The sequence below is a fragment of the Podarcis gaigeae genome (genome assembly GCF_964106915.1).
Source record: "Podarcis gaigeae genome assembly, chromosome: 3".
Taxonomy (NCBI): domain Eukaryota; kingdom Metazoa; phylum Chordata; class Lepidosauria; order Squamata; family Lacertidae; genus Podarcis; species Podarcis gaigeae.
The window spans coordinates 23,381,608-23,403,443 of NC_139680.1; the positions used below are offsets into that span (position 1 = coordinate 23,381,608).

Consider the following 21,836-nt stretch of genomic DNA (forward strand, 5'->3'; position numbering starts at 1 on the left):
AACTGTTAGGTAATATCATTTTTATTACTTTTTTCCCCTTACAGGGGCACATATACAGTTTCTGAACTTCTCCACCGAAGCTAACCATGACTTCCTTGAAATCCAGAATGGTCCATATCACACTAGTTCTATGATTGGCCAGTTCAGTGGAACAGACCTCCCACCATCTTTATTAAGCACAACACATGAAACTCTCATCCATTTTTACAGTGATCACTCGGAAAATAGGCAAGGATTTAAACTTGTATATCAAGGTGAGCAACCGGTGACATAACCTTAATTCTATAATTTGAGGACTTAAATAATTGTCTTCTCCTATGTAAATCTGACAGTGTTAAGATCATATTCTCAGCCCCTTCTCTTAGGTTTGCATGCCATCAGGTGACTGGTTCCCAGCGAGTCTTTTTTGTTGTTGTGGCCCATTGTCTGTAGAATTTCCTCCCCTGGGAAGCTTTCCTGGTTCTATACCTGTTTTCTTTTCATTGCCAGGTGAAGACCTCTTTTTCTTTTTTCTTCCCTTGGGCTTGTTGGGTTTATGCATGTTGGAATTTGTTCTGTGGCAGTTTTTCCATTTTGCCTTGGTGCTTTGTATTTATATTATTTTATTTAAAATGTGAACTGGTCTGGACAATAAATGTCCTATTAAACATTTCATAATTCTCAACGCTAGAAATATATGTTTTTGTGATGTGTTCATTTATTAGCAGTTTGCTTAATGCCCAATGATTGGAAAGGAAACTAGAGTGTTTTTAGCCTTCTCTGGATTGTGGCCAGTATTGGTATGGACATAGTTAGAAAGCCACAGTATTTTTTGGAGGATTAGTGTGTAACTGGGGAAAGTTTTGAATGGAAATAAATGTAATAAACATTTTTAAGCTCATCTGGGTCCCAAGTCAAAGCTTATGTGTTCTCATTTCCCAAGCTTTTGGCTCTTAATTTGAAGGATGGCATCACAGCCTCTTTTAGTGAAGTGGGACCTTTCGTCCTTCTTTTTGCATTTGCTGTGTTTTTAGCCTTTTAGTTGTATTTCTGTGCTTTCAGTATACAAAGGTAAAAAAGGTTAACCCCTGGACGGTTAAGTGGAATCGTGGCGCTCATCTTGCTTTCAGGCTGTGGGAGCCGGTGTTTGTCCACAGACAGCTTTCTGGGTCATGTGGCCAGCATGACTAAACCGCTTCTGGTGCAACGGAACACTATGACGGAAACCAGAGCTCACAGAAATGGTGTTTACTGCTAGGTTGGCAGGAGCTGGGATAGAGCAACATGAGCTCACTCCTCCTCCTTTGACTGGATTTAACCGTCCAGGGGTCCTTTACCTTTCAGTATATAATATACAAAAAATAATGATAAATAATAATAACAAGTTTTGTTTTATAATTAGCACGGGTTACGGGATACTTTTACCAATGCACGTTCCTTGTTTTATAAGGTGTGTTGGTGTCCTTTTTAATAAAAATCTAATATGTCTGATTACAGTTGGTGCATAAAGTTTGTATTATGATTTTTTTCTGTTACTTGAATTATGATTAGTTATTTTTTCCAAATTCCCAAGGTAGGTTTCTCCTGAATCATGTTGGGCAATTTACCATTTCATGAAAGTTCCCTGTTATTTTATCCAAACCATTTTGATACTTTCTCTTGTGTTCTTTCTTTCTCTGTCTGTCTCTCTACACACCCACCCCCCTTGTGTATAGTACAGCCTCATTCCTCCACTCTTACTCTCTATGTTAACTTCAAACTGGCTGCAAATTGAGAATTTACTGAAATGAATAAAAATGCCAAACTCCTTGAGACCTACTTTCTTCAAGGCCAAGGGCATTCTATGTTCTGTTAATTCATAAGGGGTTTATGCATGCTGAGAAAAAAGGACAAGAAAGGGTTAAGTTAGGTGTGCTCGTTAATTTGGGGTGTGCTTGTCCTGCACCTGCAACTAGTTAAGCATGTGAGAGTTAGTCAGCTCAATCTAAAGTATAAATACACTTGTGTTTGAAGCAAGTTTGTTCTTAGCCCCTGCTCTTGGCCAGAGCCTAGTCTGTGTTGGAATGTTGCAAGGAGACTGTATTCTGTTGGAAGGAATGTGAATTACAACTGTATGTAACCTACAAGGTGTGGAATGGCTTTATGCTACCAGTAAAGGGACTGGCTCTACCTAGAACTGTATGGTGTTTTTCTGTTTCACTGACACTCTGCTGGTATGTTGAATGGGCACTCTGCACATGCCCCAACATGTTCTGCATTTAATAATAATAATGTTATTATTTATACCCCACCCATCTGGCTGGGTTGCAATTTTTTTCTTCCTTGTTCTTTCTTTTCGGCAACCAGTTGTGTTGTCCTGGTGTCTCCTTTCATCCTTCTATATGGGTTTATGTATGAAAGGGCAGGGGAGAGAATGTGTAGTGGAATGATAAAGGGCAGGCTGATTATTCTTTGAAAAGCTGTGAACATAGGTAATTGGATTATTGCTTCCATAAAAAGCAATTTCAAAAAACAGTGAATAACGCTTACTTGTTTTTTTATAATTTGCATCATCAGCATTCTTGTGTAAAAACACAAGGAGAGTCCTGCTTGATTTGACCAAGGTTCATCCAGTTCAGTATCCAGGCCAATCAATTGTCTCAAGGAGCCCACAAGGAGGACATGAAAGCAATATTACCAGTTGTTCCATGCACCCCAGCACTAGCATTTAGTGCAGCGGTTCTCAATTTGTGGGTCCCCATATGTTGTTGGACTAGCGAGGCCAGAGCTCGGGGATGATGGAAGTTGTAGTCCATCAACATCTGAGGACTCACAGGTTGAGAACCGCTGATTTAGTGGCATGCTGCCTCTGTACCTGGAACTTCCATATAACCATCATGAATAGTAGTTGCAGCCACTATTAGTGTTCACTCCACGGATTTATGCAACCTCTTTTTAAAACCATCTAAGGTGGTGATCATCACCACATCTTGTTGCACAGTTTGACAATTATCGCGCAAGAGTGTGATAGACTTTGATTAGCCTGCATTGTCAGGCATTCTAGGTGGTTATGTTGCCAATAAATGACTATTGGAGAACCTTCATGGTGTGACAGGGAGAGAATTACGGTTCTGGCATTTACGCAGTGCTCTTCAGTACTTAAGGAAATGCAGTATACCAGGGAGGAAAGCCTTCCATTGATTTATCTAATATGTGAATGGCTTGCATTGTACTGCAAGACGGTGTTGCATTGATTTGTAAGTAAGGTGGTGAATTTTCAAGCTTTGAACATGATTTATATAATATGGGGCTAATTAACAAGTCATGAAGCTATCTATAAATCATGTTGCTCATTTTTTGTGTGTCTCGGCACTGATTTATAAGTCAAGTCATTCATTTGATTTATATATCATGTCTTCGATTTACATGCCTTTACAGAGGTCAAAACTGTGATTCGGTGATGCGCCTGTCCTAGTACAGCATTACTGGGTGAAAACTGAACAAACTGAAGCATTAGCAACAAGACATTAACAGCAAGCAGACATTGGGTTAATATGTTTTTATCTGGGGGTGGGGTGGGGAGAACAGCAGCAAACCTGAAGCCTGCAGCAATGCAGATGTTTATCAGATAACTGCTATGTTTCTGTAAAAACAACAACATGCTTCTCTAATAGAGGAGTAGTTGTACGATGACTATTTAAACTTTTTACTCTAAAACTTGCAAGTCAACATAGTGAACATATGAAATGCATTAAAATAGTTCCAGCTAGGTGGCATCTGTTGGGTTGAACAGAAATATTGCTGTCACAGACCTTAACTATATACTACAAATTCCTGATGCTTATTGTATATAATTTGCCTTAGGAGGAGGAGGAGCCTTGTCTTAAAATATACTATTTTCAAAACATTTCCTGCCTTTGCCAATAGGAAAAAAACTTGAGCTGGTTACCTGCAATGTTGAATATAGGGAATCATCATCCAAGCATTTTTCTCCCTTTCGATTCTGAACCAGTGTAACTGTTACTTAAAAAAAATTGTCCCACATTTCTTTTTCTTGCAGCATATGAATTACAAAATTGTCCAGATCCTCCTCCGTTTTTCAATGGATATATCATTAATTCCGATTACAGCGTGGGCCAGTCAATATCTTTTGAGTGCTATCCAGGATATGTATTGATTGGTCCTTCTGTTCTCACTTGCCACCATGGGATCAACAGGAACTGGAACTACCCCTTTCCAAAATGTGAAGGTAAATTTTGCTCATTGCAATAATAGTTGACTCTTAGTAGTCTCTCGACATTATATATTCAATGAAATGAGATGGAAAATTGCAGAAAACCCTATGCATGAGGGCTGAAAATGATATCAACCACTAATAGAGATGTTCCAACATCCATGCACCACTTCAGTTCATAACGGGGCTCAAGAAACCAAGGTGCTCCTCTCCAAAATTGGGGAACAGCTTGGTTTATTACACATTGAACTCCTTCATATCCCAGATGACATAATTAGGTAAACAACTCCCCTTTCTCACATTTTTCCATCAGCCTCCAAATCCTCTTCCTTTCGCCTACCTGGCCACACCTGTAGCACATGGGGAAGTATTTCCTGCACTAGACCTAACAATGTTTGAGGATTTCTGAAGGTGTCTTGAACCCTCGAAAAATTATGCTGTTTCATGCATGGATTTCCAAACTGGTTGAGTGAACTGCGTGTACAAATGTGTCCTAAGAACAGAGTCCGCCCTCTTTGGTTCAAAAGCCAAGGCTACACACAAACTTTTTCAGTAAATGCTAAAATCTTGCCTCTCAGCTGCTTCAACACCCCTTCTCACCCTCTCCCCGCCAAACAACTGATCTGCAGATTTTAGCAGTTTTCAGATAACTTCCTTGCACACGTTTCTTTGTGTTGAAGCCCCCTGTGTTCAATTATTTGCCTGCAGTAGTTTTTCAAATATATATCACAGTTCGCAATGTTGGTTGGCCTGCCCTTTGTGCACCTGGGTATATAAATTTATAAAGCGGTACTGTGTTGCCCTATTTATATTTTAAATGTAGTTTATAACTCAGCCACATATTTCAGTTCTTTCACTCTGAATCACCTCAAATTACTTTGAAATTTTGCACATTATACATAGAGGGAAAAGAGCGAATTATTCTGTGCCTTGCCTAGAATTTCAATTAATTATACTGAAATGCTATAATTAAAATAACTTTCTCATGTCCGTAAATGGATATCCTTGACAAAAGCAGAACAATGGAAATGACCAATATCATCTTCCTTTGTCATGCAAAAGAGCCAGATGGGAACCTGCATACTAAGCTGCATCATGCCTAGACATCAAATCAAATACAACTTTTTTCAAAGCTACTAGTAGTGACTATATTATTTGTATTGTGGTTTGTTTTTTTAAGTGTATGAATAAAATGATCTATAGGTTATCGGTGATTCTCAAACTTTTTTCCATGGATTACACTTTCAGAATAAAAATTTGCTCGTGCCACACCCCATTTTTAATTGATAAATAAATTGGAAAATGAAAAGAAATAACTAGCACAGGGGAGAGTAAGTAGCAGAGGAGGTAGAAGCAAGTGATGCACTTCTCAGAGGACCTGTCTGTCTGTTACATCCAGCTTCCTATCTGTAAAAGCGCCACACCCAGAAAGTGAAAAACAACAACACACCTGTAGTTGTTCAATTTCCATCCTATCTAACTTCCAGATGTTTTTAGAGTCTCTCTTGGAAAACATCCACTTTGGTCTTTTGATAATTGGTCTTCATTTTTATAGTAATTACCAAAGGATTTTAGGAGGCGCTATACAACTTTCCGTGTTAAAGACATTATTGCTGTGACAGCTGCATACAGATGAGCTAAAATATTTTTATCACCTATTTTGAAATGAGGGGAGAAACATTGAAAACCTGACAGATGTGAAACCATGTTGTTTATTATAAATTAAAAAGCAGTGTCAGGCCTTTTGTTTGTTTTTTCCATGTCCATAATAGCCTATTTGTACCGGGGAAGCAAAGACTACATTAATATTTGTGTAGGATCTCAGTGTCCCTCCCATGCAGAGTTTGACATTGGGAGCAGGAGGCCATAAGCTTTCCATAAATATAGGACCAAAACAATTTCCATGCTCCTGCTCTCTCTGGCCCAAATGTTTAACTGGAATCTCCTGATTGCCATTGAACTGATTTATTTACTTTACACAATGTTAATAGCAATAGCTGTTACTTGAATGTGCAGTACTCTCTGGGCTTTCTCAGGTACTATTCAAGAAAGCATCTAATGACTGTAGAGCTTCTTTAAAAATAAAAAAGCAGTTTAAATATTTCCTACCCTTTCCTTCCAACACTTGGTGTTATAAACTGCAGTCCTAGTCCAGGGGCCTGGGGAGTGGCCCATGGGCTTGCAAAATTATATGGATCTGCAACATGCGAGAAAGAGCTCCAGTGTTAAAGAGGGAGATCTGCTATCGGATTCCCTGCTTCCTGATGCCACAGAAAGGTCCAAGGTTCTGACCAACCAGTGTCAAAACTCTGACATGGTACTGTCAAATAGTAAGCAGTTTTGGGGCTTCTTGGGAAGGGTCAGAAAAGGCTTGCATCTAAAAGATCCAAAGTCTTTTTCAGCTGCACAACACCCCTTCCTCAAAAGGATGATTCAGATTGCAGCCTTAGAGTGACTAGAATAGTAACTGGCCAAGATTTTTTTATGTATTCAAACCTCCAGTGTGTTCAATGAAGGGAAGTCATTTTCTTTAATGTAGAGTAACTCAGCAAGTAAAACCACTGTCATACACTTAACATCTGCAAAATTTCCTTTGAGCTGTATTGCGTTTTGGCAAAAAACATCAATCAGCTTTAGGTCAGGTTCTTAATGAAGAAAAAGCTACTACCTCCCCATATTAACTAGGATGTTTAAATAGTTTCAAATAGTTAAATTGCCTCCTTACATTGTTATGTTGAGCATGCTCACGGAAGAGGAAGTAAGCATTTTGTGTGCTAAATATTGAGAAATATAGTAAGGCATATTTCAGCTTCTTTTCCACTTCTCACAGTCAAGTCCAACAAGAGGAGAGTCTGTCTGTAGAATCAAGTCACGTATACTCATTGTTAATTGACCCAACCCTATTGTTGAGTGGATAAAATGGGAAGGGAGTTGTGACTACAGGGATCACAAAAAACGGGAAAGTGCCACTGCAGGGCAGAAGATGATGTTACCCAATTCAATTGATTCTTTATCCCTTTCTTTGAGGAGGAATAATCACATGATTCATCACATTCTTCTGCACAATTGGATGCACTTCCAATTAGAAGCAGATTTATCAGTGGGATTTGATCAAAAGGAAGAATATGGTGGGTTGAATCTATTTGTGCTATTTTTTTAAAAAAGGTATTTTGTTGTAGTCCCACAAAGTAGCTCACAAACCAAGGAAGCTTGGGGAGCTCCTTGTGGCAACTTGCTTTGATAAGAGTTTGACTTGAGTTGGAGCTTCTGTCTCCAATTCAACTCTCCTAGGCTTTTCCCTTTTAGAAGATTAGAGTTTTGTAAAAGCCAACCCTGTAGCTTGAAGATTTAGGGATGGCATTCCTTCTGCCTCTTTGGCTCTCACCTGATGCCATTGGACTGGCACAGCTGAAAGGAGTTGTAGTCCAAAACATCTGGCACTAGATTAAAGAAGGAGCATTAGCTGATGATAGTAAGTCAAATCTCAGCTCCTGAAAGCCTCCGTTTTGAAACGCTTTGGCTCCCGAACACCCCAAACCCAGAAGTACCGTATTTTTCGCTCTATATGACGCACCAGACCACAAGACACACCTAGTTTTTGGAGGAGGAAAACAAGAAAAATAAATATTCTGAATCTCAGAAGCCAGAACAGCAAGAGGGATCGCTGCGCAGTGAAAGCAGCAATCCCTCTTGTTGTTCTGGCTTCTGGAATAGCTACGCAGCCTGCATTCGCTCCATAAGACGCACAAACATTTCCCCTTACTTTTTAGGAGGGAAAAAGTGAGTCTTATAGAGCAAAAAATACAGTAAATGCTCCGGTTTTCGAATGGTTTTCGGAAGCCTAACATCTGACGCGGCTTCCACGTAAGTGCAGGAAGCTCCTGCAGCTGATCAGAAGCCACGCCTCGGTTGTCGAACATTTTGGAAGCCAAATGGGCTTCCGGAACGGATTATGTTCAACAACCGAGGTTTGACTGTATCTTGCAGCAGCATTTCCTGAGCACTGTTCTGTGGAGGGTGCAGGTGTAGTCATGTGCCCTCAGTGCCATCTGTTCATGATTCATCAACATGCTCACCTGCACTGTCCCCACTCCCCACAGAAGATGGTATAGGCTTATTACTGAAAGGTAACGAACCATGTGAATTTGCTTTTTTGAACTCTTGAATTGGCTATGCCATCATCATCATTTTTTAATTTGTATACTGTCTTTCTATCTTACAATACAAGCTGAAGAAACAAAAAATGTACATCTTATAATAATCTAATGCAATACAAAAATGTGATAATAAAACTTGAAAATAGGCAACCTACATCAAAAAGTAACATTCAGCAATCATTAGAATAGTATGAAATAATAATAACATATAAAAGTTAAACAGAAATCCACTCAATAGTTACAGTAAATAATTTCTAAACTATAATCAATAAAACAACGGCAAGCCACAGTACGCAAAATAATACAATACAAATTGAGAAGCAGAGACCAGAGGGTGGAGCAAGGCAGGTGAAAGGAGGCCTTGCCTGATGGAGTCTTAAACGTCTTAAACGTAAGACAAATCACTGTCCTGACTTAACCATGCATCCTTACTTTTTAACACTCCCGTTCCTTTCCTTTTCAGCTCCTTGTGGCTATAATGTAACATCTGAAAATGGTACTGTGTACTCCCCAGGATTTCCAGATGAATATCCAAATTCAAAAGATTGTACGTGGCTTATTACTGTACCCCAGGGCCATGGAATCTATATCAATTTCACCTTACTCCAAACAGAACTAGTGAATGACTACATTGCAGTTTGGTATGTGAACTTTTATTACCGTAAAGGCTGATAATTGATGGATCTGAACTTCGCCTCAATCCAGAATAATCAAACTGTTGGTATTCATGTGTGCATGTGTATTAGTTAGTTAGTTAGTTAGTTTGTATACAGAGCATAATTTGTTGGCTAGCAAGTTTCTATCCTGCTTGAAAGATCTGTTTTGAAACATAGGGAGGCTGTGAGAAGGTGAGTCTTCTCTCCAACATGAAAGCCAGCCTGTGAAGCTCTATTTTGATTCTGGAACATTTCCCACATGAAGTTGCTTGAAGAAAAAAAAGGATTGCATCATATTTTGTGGTCATCAATGCAAAGAAAGCACTCGGATCTATTTCTCTTTCCCACCCTTGTCTAGGAAGTCTGAACTGACGCTTAGAGGTAGTCACAGCCTAAACATGAGTAAACAAATTAAAATTGACAAGGCAAGAGACAGGATAACTTCTGATCCAGGGATAGGGGCCTAACTTGTTGAATTAGTACCTGCAGATCTGGACATAGTAACACATGCCCTATTTATATCGCATCAGGACTACTGCAATATGCTCTACCAAGAGCTATCTTTGAAAAGAGGTCAGAAACTTTTATCGGTCCAAATCAAATTGAGGCAGCCAAGTTGATAACTGGAGCTGCTTACTCCCTTTTTGAAACTACTGCATTGCCTTCCAGTTCATTCCCGGGCCCAGTTCAAAGTGCTGATGATGCAGCTTTAAAGCTCTTTGTGGTATGGCTTCAGGACATTTGAAGGGGTGACCTTTTATACATGAGCCTGCCTCCTTATTAAGACTACCAATGGAGGCTTTTTTTGCATGTCCCAACAAATTTTGAAATACATCTGATTGTAACCAAGGAGAGGGCCTTCTCTCCAGGCTCTGGAACTTGCTATCTCATTAGTGGACTTCCACTTAATTATATAGACATTGGTTCACCAGAACACCTGAAAGCAGCTTTACTTTTTTATTTTTAAAATTGTTTTAATCTTTGCTGCTCTTAATTTTGTGGTGTTGTTTTAATGTTATTGTCTGTTAACTGTTATTAGCTATTAACTGTTGATAGCTGCCTTGAAGTCTTGGGGCAGGGGGAAGGTGGAGTAAAAATATTTTTAGTAATAATTGGGTATATTTCCTGAATAGCATTTTGAAATACTGTGGGGCACAATTTGTACCTTACCTGAATAGCACAGGAATAGCTAAAGTGCAGCTGCTTACAGGGCTACTCTGATGGGCAGTAATTATGTCGGTGGACCAACAAATTTCGTGCATACTAGCTCTGCCTGCTAATGCCTTTCTTTTTGAGCACGTGTTGGAGAAATATGGAAATGCCAGTAATATTGGAACAAGTAGTAGGTGTCCATTACAATATATTGGATTTGAAAATAATTTTATGGGACATTTTGAACTTTCATTCTACTGTTATACCTGTCCCCAGCTGACTGGATAGGAATGGGCTATAAATTCAAAAATATATTCATTGCATAATTGTATATGCCTAACCAGCTATGATCAAAATGCCACATTTCGTTGTGTTAGCAATTTAAATTAACAATGCTTTCAGTTGTGAGGGGAGCCACTGGGGCCATTCTCTTCCCAGAGGCAAATGTTTTCCCATCCATCTGCTAGTCCAAATGCTGAGTCCTAGAAATGCCACTGCCATTCAGAGATGCCTGCTTGGGGAAAAAAACGTGTTGAATTTTTCAGATCCCTGTTTTTCTAACAGTACATATTTTGAGAAGGATTATATAGCAGATGGGCCAGTCAGTCCTCCTTTGAACTACATACCGCCCTTTTCCTGAGTTGGTATCAAAACGATTAGAACCACTGGGAAGGTCTAAACAGCTTATGTCTTTTGCACTAAAAAGCTGTTGATCTTTTGGTTGATAAAGAGCTATTCTTTAAAGTGACATCTTAATATCTGCTCCGCCATAGGCACCTCACTGACCAAAACAGCTTTTTCATTAATAAAGGCATTAGTAAAATTTTGGAAATGTTTTTCAAGTCGACTAGAAAAGTCCCTGGTTCCTGGGAGACCAGATGCTTCATAGCCCAGATGCTTACTAATCTGAAAAGTTGCCAGCTTTTGTGTGGCAGCGTAAAGCAATAGTGTCATTAAATGGTGTTGTTCCATTAACCCTGCTAGAAGAATGGCAAAAATTGTTATATTTTTGCAAGTAGCATCAAAATCCTTTTAATTATGGTAGCTGAAATTCAGAATCGTGTATTTCTTTAAAAAATAATTTGGAAAGAAAAATCAGTTTATACACATATAAGAATACTGTAATGCCATATTTTGTTTTGAAATGAATTATTTCTCCTGTTGAAAACACATTTTTTATTTCTCTCTTTCACTAAATATGACACTGACATTTGTTTCATTGGCTGACATCGAACATATAATGTCAAGGCTGAGTTTTCAGTGAATAGTAAAGTGATTAAAGAACAGCACCTATATGAAATACCCATATATTTTCTTCTATATATAACAATAGAATGAAGCACCTCAGGTGACCTCATGGCAAACTATACAGTACTGAACCTTCTTTAGTACAAATATTACTTACATTGCTTTTCCAGCTTCTCCTAAAAGGTCAAGCTTTTCACATTGGCAGGAATGTGCTTAATCGCCTTCCTAGATTTGCATGCAAATGAATTACTATGCTACAATTGTTAGGATTAACCTGCCTTCTTGAAGATTTAAAGCTACCATCAAGAGAAAACAGAGTTAATTTAAACCTTAATTACAGGCTTTTGCTGACACTTCTCTTTTCTCTTGGTCCCTAGGGATGGGCCAGACCAAAATTCTCCTCAGCTGGGAGTGTTCAGCGGGAATACAGCTCTTGAGACAGCTTATAGCTCAAGCAATCAAGTCCTTCTCAAGTTTCACAGTGACTTCTCCACTGGAGGGTTCTTTGTTCTCAATTTTCATGGTCAGTTCTCCTCTTCTCATCTTACAAATCGTGCCTGTGAGATAGAGGCTGCGTGTGGAGCTTTAAAGGGATATTTTCTGCCTACTGATGTTAAAATAAATTAGACTGGTTTAATTGGCATGATATTTTCATTTAATAAAAACCTCTAGAGTAACAGTCTTTATTATCCACAGCCAAATGAGTGTTAAATATTTAATATTGAGTTACTTGGTTTTTAAATATTTTAATGGGGAAAAACTCTGGCCCACTTAACCCTGGCCATGCACTCCTCTCTAAGTCCTAAGGACTTTCTGGTGTTAAGAAAACCCAGTGGTATCCTAATCGCCTGTTGAGAATATTTTAGCTGCTTAGAGACACGAGACATTTTTCCACTTGGAACTTTGAAACTCTTTCAGTGTCTAGTTATATAGTTAAAGAGTCAGAGACCCGGAGAGTGGAAGGTTAAATAGCATATGTTTATTTAGGATTATTTTGATTGTTTTCACTTTGTCACACACTTATTCCCTGGAAAAGGGGCAGGGGGGCAGCCTTTGATTTTAAAGAAAGTAGTGAGACTTCTAGCTGTAAAATACTTAGGCAAAGAAAGGGGAAAGGAAAAAAAGAAGGGAAGTAAGTGTTCATGACATACAAGGGAATTGTTCTTCATTTCACATTGAAGGCCTGTGTCTCAGAAACTGAAAAGCCATTTGGCTTAGGGAAATGCTGCAAAAACTGTGGCCTCCAACTCCCATCAGCCCGAGCAAGTGTAGCCAGTGGAGAAGGATCATGGGACTTGTAATCCAACAACCTCTGCAGGACTACAGGTTCCCCATCCCTGGCTTAGGGTATGAGCTGCAAACATGCTGATACTGCCCCACTGCTACAGTGAATCAGCTGACCCAGAGACAGTCCAACAGCGTAACTGTGACTAGTTAGAGTTGTTGCAATGGCTCCAGCTCAGTAGCCATAGGCTGTGATAACTTGCTCTCAGCTTGGATCTGTTGCAAGGGCTCCAGTCAGACACAAGCCATGCTAATGGTTATGGCATGGTATGTTGATTGTGTAGTCAAGCACGGTTCCCAAACAATTTTTAAAAATATTTATTGAGATTTATCCAAAGTATCATGGCCTGGTTGGATGCAAAGGAATGGTGGGAGAACCAAGGGAAGAAGGCTCAGAGCCCAGGCAGTGGTGGTGGAATGATGATGAGTGGTCAGAGGAAGAAGACTGGGAAGAGGTGGAGTTGGACGTTGAAGTGGTAACAGGGCTTAGTGAGCTGGGAGAGTCTGTGACAGAGAGAAGTCAAGAAACTGAAGCAGGCAAGGAGGGAGTTCAAGAGGCTCAGATGAGTCAGGCTGTTGAAGAGTCACGGATATTTCTACCTCCTGTTGTGACAAGCTCCCCTTCCCCCCCCCAATCTCCCAGAACCAGGAGAGGCATGAAAAGAGCAGAAAAGAGATTGGCTGCACACCTGCGCAGTCTCTGATTTCTTGGAAATATTCCTGGAGAGGAGGAGACCTAGACAGTTGTGGGGAGGTGGGAACTTTCAGTCTCAGCAACTTGCTTTCATGTAGGAAGTACCACCAGGAATGAGTTACTGTGCTCATTCGGCCTGGCACTCAGCCAAGACTGTGGATATCATATTTTCACTAATAAAGAGCTAACTCCAACTTTGTGTGATTACTGACCAGCATGCTCTTTGACACAAAGGCTTGCATTTATGGAAGTAGCAGTCCCACTCCATTTAGGAACGTTGATTCATATTCTCAGCAAGCTATGAATAAGAGCTTTCGCTTGGCTTCCAAGCCTTCCGCTGTGCCCGTGTTGCACACCTTATTAAACCATAGGTTTCTTTCCGACTTCCCGGTCATAGTTTGTTTGCAGCGACCAAGCTGAGTGCTGTTTTCCATGTAACACAAAATCAGCCTCAATTTTGTTTCCTCCCTGATGCCGCTAAAGGTTAGCAGGGGAGAGGGAAGGAGGGACTTGCAAACTTTTGAGCAGCATGCGCCACCGCACTGCTTATTCACATTAAAGCATAGTTTAAAATAAACAGTTCAATGTGACATGTGAACCAGCTTGAGGACAGTTTCACAACTGCCAGCTTGTAATGAGGCTTTGTTATCAAAGAGATACTAATGCAATTTTGCTTTGATTTTATAGCGTATCAGCTGAAGAAGTGCCAGCCTCCGCCAACAGTTCCACAAGCTGAATTGCTTACAGAAGATGACGATTTTGAAATAGGTGATAATTTTTCCTTCCGTTGATAAACCTATACATCAGTTCTCTGTCCAGACTTTTGCACAAATGATGTTGGTGGTATTCCTGAATACGATTTGTTTGAATTAAGTCTTGGGTGAAATTTATTTATTTGAGTAAATTTATTTGCAGTAGTCGTAGGTTTAATTTCACAGATCTTATGAAATATGCATAGCTGTTGCATAAGAGTAAAAGTGCTTGCTGGATCAGGCCAATTGCCCACCAAGTCCAGCCAGATCCCTATCGGAAGCCAGTAAGCTGGACCTGAGCACAACAGGAACTTGTGTTTCCCAGCAGTTCATATTCAGGGCTTATTCAGTGAATGCCTCTGAATTCATCTATATCCAGTGGAGGGAGAATGTAGGTATCTTGGCTAACAGCCCGTAATAGTCTTGTCCTCCATCCCAGTTAAACATTTTTTGGGAAAGAGGTTGATGCTCCTTGCAGCCAGCCTCTGCCAATATGGTGCCCTCCATGTGCCTTTGACTACAGCCTTCCTCAACCCTAGCACCAAAACAGCCATGATGGCTGGAGCTGATGGGAGTCGTAATCTAACATTTATGGAGGTCAGCAGGTTGGAGAAGGCTCCTTTGAGCAGTGCATTACTTAAGCAGAGTGTAGTAATTCAAAAGCACCATTGGCTGGCAACTGCAGATACACTATTAGTTCAATTATTTGTAACACATGTATTCTGCAAGAGGTCTGAGTTGGGCTGCACGAAACTCCTACATTTGCCTGACCTCTGAACAGAAATGAAGGTGGACAGAGAAATCCTGGGACATTCGGGGGAAGGGGGAGGAATCTATCTGAAAATTGAGTTGCGGGGTATGATTGTATTACTTAATCAACTGTTTTATGATGTGATCAGAGAACATGCCTTTCTTTTCTTCAGTCTTTCTGCTTTTGAAATGAAGCCATAGCTTGGCAACAGAGCACTCAGCAGCATTGTTGCTTCATTCATGGGAAATGAGACTACTAAAGTCCTAGGAATGCTGCTATTCCAGTCAGATTGCAAGGCCAACAAGCTGGAACATTCACAAGGCGCAGTTTCCCCAGTGCATGGCAACCACATTTGTCAGGCACTCTGCAGTTAAGCTGTGGCTTCATTATAAAAGGGGGGGGGGGGAGAAGAAGAAAATAAAGGGGGCAGCCCTTGGACAATCTTGTGAAAAAGTAACTAATGCCAAACAACACCCTAAATCACTCCCACTCTTCGAAAACAAATCTCTTTTTCTTTCTCCCTTTCTTCGGTAGGCATTTGGCCTTGCCAAAGACTCCAATAATTATTGCTAAAACATTTACATGTGAACGTTTGTGCAGTGCCAGGCTTGGGACTCGTACACAATGTGTGGGTGGGTGAAAGAAAACAAAAGTTGTTGGGGGGGGAGTTAGTGGGAGGAAGCACAGATAGCTGTTAAGAGCGCTTTCTTAAAGGTTGTGCAGACACTTTAGCGCAGAGGAAGTATGAGGAACAGAACAAACGTTTTGCCAAACTGTTTCACTAGGGACATGTATTTCAGCAGGAAAAATAAGAGCATACAGTTTAGCTGTCATTCTGGAGTGTTTGGCAATCAGAAATTCTTTTAATCTAATGAGTGGCATCCATTTTAAATCCACCACTTAAAGTCCCATTGAAATCAACATGAAAAGATAGTCATGACTGACTTGTCCCATTTTTGTGGGAAGTAATTGTGATTCTAAATTAGTCTGCATCCTACCCTATACATTTGGAGTCTGCTCTTGTTGTTTCATTCAAACACACCTGCAAACATATGGCATAAGTAAAACTGAATTATCATTCATGACTGCAATATTATTTCCCTCACTTCTTCTCCATATAGATAATTGGTCAAATTTTCTGCATATCATTCTTGATATTTTTTTTTTCATACTCTGATTTCCTATACTGTTTTACTATATTCAATTGCCCTTCTATTTTGATGTGTTTTGTGTATTTCCCCCCCCCCCCACTTTTTGGTCATAGTAATAAACCCGTGGACCCCTCTTCTCAGGCATCTTACAATATATTTTCATTTGCTTTTATCTGCTGTTTTCGTTAGGCTTTGAACAGCAAGCTTATTTTAAAAACTTTTTATATTGTTGTATTTTTTTTAAAAAAAATGAACACTGCCTTGAGACTTTGTTGTCCAACGTGGGATAGAAGTATCAAAAGGATATAAATGTGCAGTCTAAATTTCTGCGTTACAAATTATTTCAGGTGACTTTGCCAAGTACAAGTGCCATCCTGGCTATACATTGGTTGGCAATGACATGATGTTCTGCAAACTTAAAGCACAACTCCAGTTTGATGGTTCTCCTCCATCTTGTGAAGGTATGCATGCACCAATGGTATTATATATCGGTATTATAATGGTGTTTTCATTCACTGTGTTTCATATTTAAATTTATTTTGAACCAATGAAGTATTAAGACTGCTATGACCAAACATTGAAAATTGTTTTCTGTTTTGAATGTTCAGAATACATCCCAGCTGCATCCCAGCATGCATATCAGTACAGACCCTGTAATCCAAAACAAATGTTTTTACAGAGCGATCTTACCAGACTGTGGGATGGACAAAGCACTTTTTATATACCTGTGTATGTATGCAACCATAATTTTAATGCAGGAATGCAAAGTTACTTGGTTGCTAGGATTGTAAATTACCTAGAAAAGAGCTTGTGATGCAAGAAATAAGAAGAAACAATTATCTGTGGGAATGGGTGAATAGTACAAATTTTGGCACTGAGTGGGTGTGGGAGGGAGCTATGTGAATGAAGTAGGAAATGCTGAACAAAGGCTGGGAAGCGAGATTTCTCAACATTCCATTGAAAGGAGAATTGCAGCTCTAATGAGCTTTGGGGACCAAAACCAGGTAAATGGAGCACTGAACAGTGACAGGTTGTAGGATGCGGTGTGTGCTGTAGTTTCTCCTTTCAAAGATACTGGTAGCATATTGCACTGTAGACCTAAACACCCTTCAGCGACATATACTGAATACCACACTGAACACCTATGAAGGCTACTAAACCAGCCTTTCACTTCTTTGCGTCTTGTGGCCAATTGTTCCTAATTACTCTGGTGTGAATTCTCCAGGCTTTGTTTGATATTTTTTATTTTGTTCTTTGGCTTTCCATTCTACACCCTCCAACCCCGCCCCCCCCATACAAAGTTTTCTTTTAAGATGTAATTTCTGCCATAGTATTTTCTGGCTGCGTGCTGGAAGAACTTAGGTTTGGAGTCAACTGGAAACGAGGGAGTGCCTGACCTACATCAAGGAGTAACTCCCTCACTGGATTGCACCTGGGGAGTGCTGTGGCTCCTTGCCCCCACCTGAGCGTCCAGACAGAAGCATCTCCCATGGATCCCTTTAATGGGATTGCCCCAATTTAGAGGGGCCAGGCAGAGATTACAACCTCCCGCACACCCAAGAGCAACATGCAACCACAATATATAAATATAGGGAGGGAGGGTGAGAGATCCAACGAAAAGTGGCTGCAGTGCAAGCCACAGGCCTTCGCTATATACCAGAGCCCACCCCCTGGTGAACTGCCCCCATGCCCGCTCATAATTTGCCAATTGAGCGAGCGGGCATGATCAATTTCCTAGGCAGCAGACTCAGCATGGAATCTTCCTTTGCCGCCTGGGAAACTGTCCTTGGGGCTTAGCACAATGTGACTTCCTGTCCTCCTCCTGCGTGTGCTCTGTGTTGTCCTGAAATCTGTTCTGGAGAGATAGGTAAAGGGACCCCTGATCATTAGGTCCAGTCGTGACTGACTCTGGGGTTGTGGCACTCATCTCGCTTTAGTGGCCGAGGGAGCCTGCATACAGCTTCCGGGTCATGTGGCCAGCATGACTAAGCCGCTTCTGGTGAACCAGCAGCACACGGAAACGCCGGTTATGCCAGGGTGGTACCTATTTATCTACTTGCACTTTGATGTGCTTTCGAACTGCTAGGTTTGCAGGAGCAGGGACCGAGCAATGGGAGCTCACCCCATCGCAGGGATTCAAACCGCCAACCTTCTGATCGGCAAGTCCTAGGCTCTGTGGTTTAGACCACTGCGCCACCCGCATCTGGAGAGATTGGTTGAACCCCCAAAACAGATTTAGGGTGTGTGCAGAGGAAGGAGAGAGGGAGACGGTTCCAATTTGCTTAGTGCTGCAACTGAATGCAACTCCTAGTTACAGACTGAACATGTGGTACATTAAAGGAATGGGAGACAGAAAATGTTCCCAGCTCCAATGCATCTACTTGCTTCAGCAGGGTTGGTAGCAGTTCAAACTGCTTTGTGCAGCAAGTTGCTCAGTGAGGAGCCAGGCCAGAGATAGTACATAGATAAAGTCAGGTAGCATGTGAGTGATGTCCCTCCATTGCTAAGGAGCCTGAAAGGTTCAGTACACTACAGCTTTTGGCCAGCATTTTCCTCTGCTATTAAAATGTCACAGGCAATGAAGTGCCCGGAGCCAAAGGTTTAGATCGTAACTAAACTTCAGGTAGGAATGTCATTTGAGCAGAACTATTTGTGCTTTTCCAAAAATCTGCTCTGGATGGTTGGTGGACCCCCAAAAGTAGAATGAGAGACCATTGGGAGGTGGGTTTAGGAGGAAGACAGAATTGGCAAAAACACCATCTTTCCCCCTTCTGCCAGCAGGCTCCTCCACAAGAACCCCTTCCGTTTGTTAGGATCCAAGCCAGTGTTTGAGATTCAAGGGCAAGAGACCTCCATTACTTTACAGTGGCACCCAACCCTCCCCCCTCATTATTTATTCCCATTATTTGGAAGTGTAATGATGAGTGATGAAACATTAACGTTCCTTTCCTAGACATCTGTGTCCCTTTCTTTGATCATGACATATATCAGTCTTGTGAAACATTTACCTTTACAGTTGAACATCTGAAGTTTCTTTCAAGTAATGAATAGCCAATTAGATATGCCAACCTGCCTGTGTCTAGAGGACAGTTTTTAGGTCAGTCTTCTCTGTATCTGGAATGCTTTGATTATTAAACACACACATATTGTGCACCAGATTTTCCCAGTTCTTATATGTTATTCAATAAGCCTGTGATGGCACCATCAATCATTTTCCTTTTATATAATCACTTATTATCCATTACTTCACTGGAAAATGTTCCAAGCACATGCACCTAATCAGGACATTCACTCTAGGCAGACATGGACACTTGGGTAAGCAGAGTTTGCTGTGAATGTAAAAGATTTTTCTGTGTTGAGGACTTTCTTCTGTTTACCATTATAATATCTGCTTTTATAAACCAGTAGCCCTGATACTCTAAATTCCTTATGAACTGCATCCTGATGGAATTGCTGTGGTCATGACAGGCAGTGGTAGATAGTTTCCTTTATAAATAAGTCTTCCATTCTTCTTTCAACATGTTATAAATTTCAAAAGTGGATTGAAGGTCTTTCTTTGTACCTATTTTTAAAAAATGAAAATATGGGGGAGTAATTGTTTTCTATTTCTCTCTCTCTCTCTCTCTCTCTCTCTCTCTCTCTCTCTCTCTGTGTGTGTGTGTGTGTGTGTGTGTGTGTACTTCTCCCTTCCCTATCCTTCTGCTTTACAGCACAATGCCCAGCAAATGAAGTCCGCACAGATTCATCTGGAGTAATCCTTAGTCCAGGATATCCGGAGAACTACCCAAACTCACAAACTTGTTCCTGGACTCTTAAAGTGGATCCAAATTATAATATCTCTATCTTTGTAGAAACATTTCAAAGTGAAAAACAGTTTGATGAGTTGGAAATCTTTGATGGTGAGAAGAATTTTTATTGACTGAACTAACAAAATGTGTATACACCTTAATTGGAGTAAAGATCTTGTAACAATTCATAACTTGGGTCCAAGGTAATTTAGGAACCGGCTGAACCCTTATATCGCAGCTCAGTCGCTGAGATCATCTGCAGAAGCAGCACTGGTCATCCCATGAGTTGGCAAGGCTCATCGGATAACAACAAGAAATTGAACCTTTAGTGTCATCAGCCAAGTATTGTGAATTCTTCTACCGGTACAGATTCATAGGCGCTTTCTGTTTCAGCTTTACTTTTAAAAGTAAATAAAAAAAATCAAAACCTTGCCACTCTTCAGGCAGCAGCTTGAGACCCTTCAGCATTCCAGCAGTATCCATGGGACAATCTGTCCCAGGAACACTGCTGCATTGTTGCAGATGGCCAAGCTACTGCTTGAAGTAGTTACATTTTTTCTTCATTTTTTAAGCGGAAATAAGAAAGATACGCACACCCATTTCATCTTTAAGAAGACTGCCGTCAAGCCCAAAACAAATTCTTATAATGTGCCCCTCTGTTCCCAAAGATTAATCCAATCTTCAGAGGGCACCTCACCTCCCCACCCATGTTTTCTTTTACATGAATGAAAACACAGACTGTAAGATTAAAATATTAATGCATACAGATTGGTTTATCAGAATTTGTGTAAGTTTTGATATTCCATAAAAAGATTTCTTGAAGATATTCTTTGTTGTCTTCATCATCATGATGTCTTTTTTCCTGCAGGTTCTTCTGGACAAAGCCCTTTGTTGGTTGCGTTGAGTGGAAATCACACCGGGCAGCTTAACTACACAAGCAAATCCAATCAGTTGTATCTGCGTTGGTCAACTGACCATGCAACGAGTAAGAAAGGATTCAAGATACGTTATTCAGGTTAGTAGCCATAACCTTGGAGGCCATAATGTTGGTAAAAGGTAAAGGTACCCCTGCCCGTACGGGCCAGTCTTGACAGACTCTGGGGTTGTGCGCCCATCTCACTCAAGAGGCCAGGGACCAGCGCTGTCCGGAGACACTTCCGGGTCACGTGGCCAGCGTGACAAAGCTGCATCTGGCGAGCCAGAGCCACACACGGAAACGCCGTTTACCTTCCCGCTGGTAAGCGGTCCCTATTTATCTACTTGCACCCGGAGGTGCTTTCGAACTGCTAGGTTGGCAGGCACTGGGACTGAGCAGCGGGAGCGCACCCCGCCGCAGGGATTCGAACCGCCGACCTTTCGATCGGCAAGTCCTAGGCGCTGAGGCTTTAACCCACAGCGCCACCTGCGTCCCTAAATGTTGGAGGGGTGGCCAATTTTCAATATATCTCTCAAGCTGGAAAAGTTTTGCCAACCTTGTATAGGTGGATGATTAATTAGTAGTAGCAACGATAGTAGCATAGAACTTTGCTTTGTATTGGATTCTGCTGAATGCTTCCAGCACCTTCAGTAAGGAACTATGGTGGAAATACTCTCACTGCCCTGGGATCTTTTTATAATGGGCAGTATATAAATTGAAATAAAAATATTTTGCTACAAAGAAGACAAAATCCCTGCATTGTTAAGACTAGTCATGCATGTGGGTAAAATTCCTTCTGAGTCCTGTCAACTGATAGCTAGCATTTGTCAATCAGAAAGTAACAAACACTAAAACTAGGGTGGGAAAATTCTCCAATAATGTGGTTTAGTAATTTTATATTCAAGACATTTTTATTCTGTCCTTCCTCCAAGAAACTAAGGAAAGCGTACTTCTACAGCCATCCACCTTGCTGCTCATTTGAACCTCACAATTGCAAGTGGCCCAGTCAGATACTTGCCTGGCTGTGGAGATTTGAACCAAGATCTCCCCAACTGCAGTCTATCACTCCAAGCTGAATGCTATGCCGGCATGCTC

At 40.8% G+C, this 21,836-nt stretch overlaps 1 protein-coding gene across 4 annotated transcripts in view; it reads left to right on the plus strand.

Annotated features, from left to right (window-relative positions):
- CSMD1 (CUB and Sushi multiple domains 1) overlaps positions 1-21,836 on the plus strand; it is a 949,787-nt gene that overhangs the window by 851,604 nt on the left and 76,347 nt on the right. For all 4 annotated transcript variants that reach the window (XM_083729648.1, XM_083729649.1, XM_083729651.1 and 1 more), the window contains 8 exons: positions 45-254; positions 4,019-4,207; positions 8,813-8,990; positions 11,783-11,928; positions 14,071-14,151; positions 16,385-16,498; positions 19,748-19,936; positions 20,694-20,840. In XM_083729648.1, coding sequence (XP_083585774.1) covers positions 45-254; positions 4,019-4,207; positions 8,813-8,990; positions 11,783-11,928; positions 14,071-14,151; positions 16,385-16,498; positions 19,748-19,936; positions 20,694-20,840 — 1,254 coding nt within the window. The remainder of the gene's footprint in view (positions 1-44; positions 255-4,018; positions 4,208-8,812; positions 8,991-11,782; positions 11,929-14,070; positions 14,152-16,384; positions 16,499-19,747; positions 19,937-20,693; positions 20,841-21,836) is intronic.